Source organism: Rhinolophus ferrumequinum, chromosome 8 (genome assembly GCF_004115265.2).
Source record: "Rhinolophus ferrumequinum isolate MPI-CBG mRhiFer1 chromosome 8, mRhiFer1_v1.p, whole genome shotgun sequence".
NCBI lineage: Eukaryota > Metazoa > Chordata > Mammalia > Chiroptera > Rhinolophidae > Rhinolophus > Rhinolophus ferrumequinum.
Genome location: NC_046291.1, coordinates 38,831,720 through 38,839,318, shown reverse-complemented (window position 1 = coordinate 38,839,318; position 7,599 = coordinate 38,831,720). Strand labels below are relative to the sequence as shown.

At 32.6% G+C, this 7,599-nt stretch overlaps 1 protein-coding gene across 1 annotated transcript; it reads right to left on the bottom strand.

Moving 5' to 3' along the window:
* Positions 1-270: 270 nt before the first annotated feature.
* MSTN (myostatin) lies at positions 271-6,864 on the bottom strand. The gene is made up of 3 exons (XM_033112378.1): positions 6,298-6,864; positions 4,152-4,525; positions 271-2,157 (listed from the first exon to the last, which is right to left on the bottom strand). Exons 1-3 carry the CDS (start codon positions 6,668-6,670, stop codon positions 1,777-1,779), a joined length of 1,128 nt encoding a protein of 375 aa, XP_032968269.1. The 5' UTR covers positions 6,671-6,864; the 3' UTR covers positions 271-1,776.
* Between the last annotated feature and the right edge of the window lie 735 nt (positions 6,865-7,599).

Sequence of the window (7,599 nt, the reverse complement as noted above, 5' to 3'; positions counted from 1 at the left end):
AACGGCAATCATTTGGAAATTGAACCTATGAAAACATATAAATAGTTTTCAGGTCAAGATAAAGAGACATGAAACAGATACAACTAGTTCTTGCTTTTGTATGTGTAAAGCAACTTGACTAGGACAAAATTAACAGGAATTTCTCTCACAAGAACTAGAGTAACAGACCAAAAATTCCCAAACCAAACTTTTGCACTAAACCATTAGACTTTGATAATAAAGTGAAAATCAGAAATCCAGAATTAATCTTCATAACATAAAACTGTTGTATCTTTCAAAAAAAGTGAAAACACTTTAATATAATTTATATTGTTTCCACACATTAGATGTAAGAAATAATTTCACTTAATCATAAGTACAATGAATTTGATTAACAAATCCTAATTTACAAAGCAGAAGTAAATATATGAAGAAGTAGATTCATTACTGAATTATAAAATGAACAATTCTTGTTAAGATATCATCAGTTTATTATTCTGCATTTCAGATAATAGAGTGAAATCATTTTGGTATGCTTAATAATATTTATAAGTATTAAAATAATGGAACGTTGAGATTTGAATACAATGACAGTAAACCATTGAAATTTCACATTCACATTGTACAGCCATCATCAATCCATAAGTGAATGTTAATAATGTAAAAAAATATAAAATGATTGTAATATAACCATCTAACCATTAGCATATGGAGTTTTAAGACCACTATTTAATCTGCTAATTTGCTCTGAAATATAAACAGATGTTTTTCTGTCATACATGACATGTCTTTGTGCCTTAATACTTAATTTGAAATGTCCTTACTGTAAAAATATACCAAAGTAAATAAAAAAGGAGACACTTATTTACAAAACAATATTGTATACATATTATATAAATGCAATTGTTTCCAAGTCTTTTTATACAATATTGATAGAATTTGTCATTTTCATTAGTTTGTCATAAAAACTGCAATGCTGCAAAGACAGGCTGTAATTTTGAAATTTCTGTAATTTTCAAATTTTGATAAAAATGAATACTTTTGGGCTGCCTTTTAAGATAATGCAGTTTCTCCAAGTATGCTACAAAAATGATTCTTCTTTCATTAAAGAAAATCCATTCCCCATTTGGAGGTGTATGAAAGTACACCTGAAGAAAGGAGGAACTTATTATTTTACTGAATGTTTTTTACTTGATAACATCAGCCATTCAGCTTATTGTATTAGCACCATTGGCAGGGATTGTTAATGTAATGTACCAATCATGATAGGAATGGGGATTTGCATATGGTGTATCATTCCTATTTTTGTGGAATTTCATCTTACCAAGTATGCTATCATACAATATAAATTCAAGTGTATAAGGATGATTGAAATGATGGTATATAACAATCCTGCATTTTACCAATACTATATATAGATTTTTCTGTGAACACTAAATGAAACTCTAAAGAAATAGACTTTAAAGCGTACTCCTTTAATTCACTAGAACACAAGGAGAATTGCTTTCATTTACCTGCATATGTTGTAATATATATACATATATGAACATAAATGTAATTTGATCTCCCAGTTTAAAAACTCTGGAAATCATAAAACTTTTCATTGTATGATTTATTTTGATGGTTAAATGCCAACCATTGCATATATTCTCTCTTTTAGTTCATATACTGTAGTTTGTGCTTAAGTAACTATAGCATACTGTAGGCTTATAGCCCGTGGTACAGAATTTCACAGTTTCAAAATTGTTGAGGGGAAGGTCTTCCATGTTTTAGGAAGTTACGAACCAAATGTAAATCTCAGGAGCACCCACAGCGATCTACTACCATGGCTGGAATTTTCCCATATATTATTTGTTCTTTGCCATTAAAATATAGCATGTTAATTGGTGACATCTTTGTGGGAGTACAGCAGGGGCCTGCTGAACCTCTGGGGTTTGCTTGGTGTACAAGATGAGTATGAGGATATTTTTGTAAAAATACAAATTCACACTCTCCAGAGCAGTAATTGGCCTTGTATCTTTTGGGTGCAATTATCCAATCCCATCCAAAAGCTTCAAAATCCACAGTTAGAGGGTAACGACAGCATCGAGATTCTGTTGAATGCTCATCACAGTCAAGTCCAAAATCTCTTCTGGATCTTTTTGGTGTGTCTGTTACCTTGACTTCTAAAAAGGGATTCTATATGAAAAGGAAAGAACAATCAGTAATATTTATAGATCCTGAAACAGTTTCCTACCTTAAGCAGTCATTACTGAAGAGGGAATCATTTTTCTCATACCACATTTATTTTTAAAAGGCACAGCATTAAGGGATTTTAATTTACACTAGGCTTGATTCTTCCCTATGGCTCAAAAATATATAGCAGCAATACCAATACCCCTGTGGCAGAGCTATATCTTTTTAATTTTTGTTTTCCCCAGGTTGAGTGTCCCAATGCCTGGCATGTAAGAGATGCTCTGAAAATATTTACAGAATATTTATGAGAAGAAAGGGGGAGAGAGGGGAGGGAGGGAAGAGGTTACTCCCTTTTCTCACTTGTTGATCAAATATGTTGGCTAAATATGTCTGATGACTCCTGGAGAGATAGGTATACTCACCCATCCTCTACTCAGGAAAACTTGGATATTAAAACCAGAACAAAACAGTTACCTCCCAACATTGTATGGATTTTAATGGGGAAAAGGAAGGTAGGGTGATGAAGGTGGTGGTATGTACAGTGGGTTGAAAAGAGAAACCCTAAGAGAGGGAGGGATAGACTGAAAAATATTTCCTCTATTCTTTTGCTGAAAAATGTTTCTATACAGATATTTAAACAGTAATTTTTAATCCTTTCCCTGTCCCAATCTTGTCATTCATTTGAGACTTTTTTCCTTTTACATGGAACTATCTGAGGACTATGTCATATTAACCATCTATTTAATAATAACAACCTATCACTTCACCAACTTTGATCATTAAATTGCCACCTATAAAAAAGAACACTTTCTTAAATAGTTAATGGTAGTTTTTATCCTATACCAAAATGAAAGTAGATCTAGTAGTTATTGATACTTAAGATTATAAAAACAATAACAATCATTTTTAAGATTCAATAACACTTTATACAGCATATTTAAAGAAAAATAAATCATTTGGAAAATTGTATAATCTCTTAAAGAATATGTTTTCATTAAAGTATATCTGAGTTATTAATTATATATTCTTTATAAATGAGACCATTTAAGAGCTAAAAAGATAACATTTATTGATTGCAAGTATAATCTTTTGTTGTAAATTATGCCAATAGATGAAAGTAAAATATATGGTCCCATTAAATAAGTTTCTGAAAACAGAAGTAAACAGAAGCATAGGTAAGCCAGAGAGTAACTAAATGTATAGGTTTTAAATTGTTTTTGTTAATTTTTATATTATATAAAGTACTGTCATCTGCTTAGCCTGATGTTAAGTTAGTTGGCACTACCTAAGTAAACTCTTGCAAAAGAATGGCAAGGCAGCTCAGAAATAAGCTGGGCAACACAGGTTAACTAGCCTGGAAATTTAATTTTATTAGCATAATTCACAAGTTAATCTACATATACATCAGTGCATCAACAGCCTACAAAATAATGAACATATTTATAATGAGAGACCTTAAATGTAGTGTATTTAATAAAATATAAGCCTAAACATATTGTACTTAGTTAATTGCTATAAATAAAAGCATTTCATTTTAATTATAATTTTTAAAGTTTGTTGTTTTCTGCTTTATTTAGCCAGAAAATTTCAACACATTTCACTCTTCTGGGGGAAAAAATGTTTTAATCTGTTGGATAGATACTAGAATCTACTATGAAGATTTCATGATTTTATTCATGTAATCATGTAGCATATCCATGAAAAGTACTTTATATTTCATTCCCAATTCAAAAGAACTACCTAAGAAGTTGTACCTAAGAAGGACTATGGTACAACTTTTATTTAATCTCATGCAAAGTAAAAGTATCAAGAGGGTGTTTCATAGGATATGAAATTAGATACCTACTTTTATTGGGTACAGGGCTGCCATTAGGATAAGATACCTTTGTCTGGCTTATGAGCTTAGGAACTTGGTGGCTATTTTCCACTATTATTCATTCACATTATGATGATAACATAACAAGGTTGTTAGAATGTGATTTTCAGTTATCACTTACCAGCCCATCTTCTCCTGGTCCTGGGAAGGTTACAGCAAGATCATGACCATTCTCATCTAAAGCTTTGATTTCAATGCCTAAGTTGGATTCAGGTTGTTTGAGCCAATTTTGCAACACTGTCTTCACGTCAATGCTCTGCCAAATACCAGTGCCTGGGTTCATGTCAAGTTTCAGAGATCGGATTCCAGTATACCTTGTACCGTCTTTCATGGGTTTGATGAGTCTCAGGATTTGCACAAACACTGTTGTAGGAGTCTTGACGGGTCTCAGATATATCCACAGTTGGGCCTTCACTACTTTATTGTATTGTATTTTAGAGCTAAATTTAAAGAAGCAACATTTGGGTTTTCCTTCCACTTGCATTAGAAGATCAGCTATAAATGATTAAGAAAAGAGTTACTGAAATTATTTCTCATAAACAATGAACAACCCCCATCATAACTAATTGGTGAGCATTTTTTCTATGGGATGAATGATTGCATATCTAGTCTTTTAAAATAAAAAACTGTAGAATTTCATTCATAACTCAGAAAAAATATCAAAGAAAATAATTACTCTAGCTTTTCAGAATTTTTTTGATACATGTTTTTTCAGCTGTTTATGAAGGATCCACTCCCTTTCCAGATAATTATGGACGAAGGAAAATTCTATGAAGGAATGAACAGTGGATGAGATTTTAAAATGATGATGATTAGAGAGAACAAGAGACACCGTGGAGGAACATCCACTTAGAATTCTTTGGGAATCTGAGTAGTTACACTTACTGAGCAGCTGTACCAATCAGTCTGGTAGAAGGAACCCTTCCCCCAGGCCTGAATTACCTGGGGACAAGACACACTGAGCAGTTAACTGAGCCTCGGGAATTAGTAGAAAATATAGTACATCTGTTACATTTTGACGCTGGAATAGCCTTTTAAAGGAACAAAACTAAGCAGGTAATTAGCACCAAAATGTAAATGTTACATTCAGACTATCTCAAAATTTAGAAAATACTGTCTTTCGTGCCAGGCTGTCAGTGTAAGCAGAAGCACTTAGAAATTTCTTTCCTCTTGGTTTTTCCAAGATTGTTTATAAATAAGGAAAATCTTCTCCAGGACTATCTGAGACAGGGTCTTAAAGGAAAATTATTTGTTGCTTACTTAGAAGGAAAACAGTATTTTGAAACTGCTTCAAGTCCAGTTTAAAGTGTATAAAGCACTGTGTAAAGCAAGATCACAGACTCATGGCACAAAATCTTTCTTGTCATGCCTTCTCTCTTAAGGTCCCTGTCTCCCTTTTCTTGACTATAATTTTAAACTGCAAAGGGAATGGTCTGAAATATATTCTCTTTCAGAAGCAATGTAGATACTATAGGTAATAGTCCTCCCTCCCATGAAGAATAAAATAATATTTCAGAAGCTTAGTAAGCGATGTTCCTGCCTGGAAATATGCAGACTGGGGACCCACAACAACAGTACCATGGTCAAGGCTTAAGTGACACTTTGTGAGTCGTAATCTCCTTGATTAAAATGTCTATTTCTTAGGCATTTTCTGATCATCAGCTCCTGGTGATCATTATGCTATGTTTGCTTCATCTTTGCTCTTATTAATACATTACGATTTTTAAAAATATTTCTTCATGCTCTCCAGTGTAATAGCTTTCAAAAATGAGTATTTTAATTTGTGGAGAACATAAAAACACTGTGAGAAATCGTTTCGAATAACAGAAGTCATTGTGTAGGTATTCAGCAAATGCTCACATAGGCTCAAACATGTACAAATTTCTTCCTTTCTCTATTCTGAGTGAGAAAGCTTATTACTATAAATGCATATTTCCACCCACCAAATGCAATTAGGAAATTTCATGTACGTTTTAACATTGTTTGTAGTCTCTCTCAATAATTGCCTTAGTGGTATTAAGCTGTGAAAGCATAAGCACGTTGTATGTGTCACATTACAACTTAAATAACGTTAATGCTATGCAAGCATTTTCAGAAATTAGTCTCATTAATACTTTTCTCATGAAATCTTGCAAAAACAAACCTCTTTTCCCTCCTACTTACATACAAGCCAACAGCTTGTTAAAAGAGCCTGAAAATAGATCTGTTTCTCATAAACACTAGACCGGTCGGCAGAATTGTTGCTATACACTAATAGGACTACTTACACTCTGTAGGCATGGTAATGATCGTTTCTGTCGTAGCATGGTAATCATCATCTTCCAAGGAGCCATCACTGCTGTCATCTCGCTGGACATCGTACTGATCAATCAGTTCCCGGAGCGGAGGGGCTTTGGGCAAAAGTTGTCTTATAGCATCTTTGCTAATGTTGGGAGCTGTTTCCAGACGAAGTTTACTGAGGATTTGAATTTTTATGGCTTCTATTCTTGAAGATTTAGTGTTTTGTCTCCAAGTACATGCATTACACAGCCCCTCTTTTTCCACATTTTCTTTTTGCTCGCTGTTCTCATTTAGATCCACTGGACCAGCAACAATCAGCATAAACAGGTAAATATAAACATAGATTTGCAGTTTTTGCATGATTTTAAAATCAGTACAATCTTTTCCCTTGTTCTTATTTCCTTCTTTTACTTTTCTTTTGCTTTTGAGTAATGCCAAGCCAAATTTTAATGCCTGTACAGTCGGAGAGACAACTTGCCACACCAGTGAATCTTTTATACTGTATTCCAAGTGGCTTTTTATATTCCAACTTTGATGAGACAAGTGTCGTCAGGATCTATGATTGGCTCTTGCTCCACAATGAATCTCGCTGTCAGAGGTTAAAACCCTGTCTGTCACAAGTCACCAAACAGTATTTTGTTACAGTCAAGGGTGAGCTGATTCATTTGAGTACTTCATAAAAGAAATAAATCTACAAATAATGAAAGATATATGTGACATTTAAAAAATTAAAGTCTATGCTAACAATAATATAAACTACACTTAAATCTTATTAATCTTCTTTATATGTGAAACTCTTAAGTTATAATTTAAATAAGGAAATCTTAATTTACACTTCCTACTTAAAAAGCTGAAATGTTACTTCCTCAAGAATTAAAATGATTTTATATTATTTAGTCAAGCATTTGAAGTAAAAAGAATTTTATTTGTTGTATTAAGTTGTCTTTAGTCCTGTGTAATTAGGGAAATATAAATTTAAATTAGGAAGACCTGAATGAAAAGTCAAGATTGTCGTTCTAGTAAAAGATTTTCAGCTATAATTTGAAAAACTTTTCCTGACTAAATTTTTAGCACATGTTGAAAATCATACTTGTGATAATGTATTGTGCATGGAATTATTTTTAAATAATTTTATGTCTTTGATTAATATGAAAATTGTGCTCAGTTATTGACTGATTACTGTTGTTGTTTCCTGTCCTGAAGCTGCAGACTAATATTGCTCAGAAGATGTTTCTTCATTGTTTACTTCCAAGAAGATAATGTCAGCTGATAGAAAAACCTCTGAACTT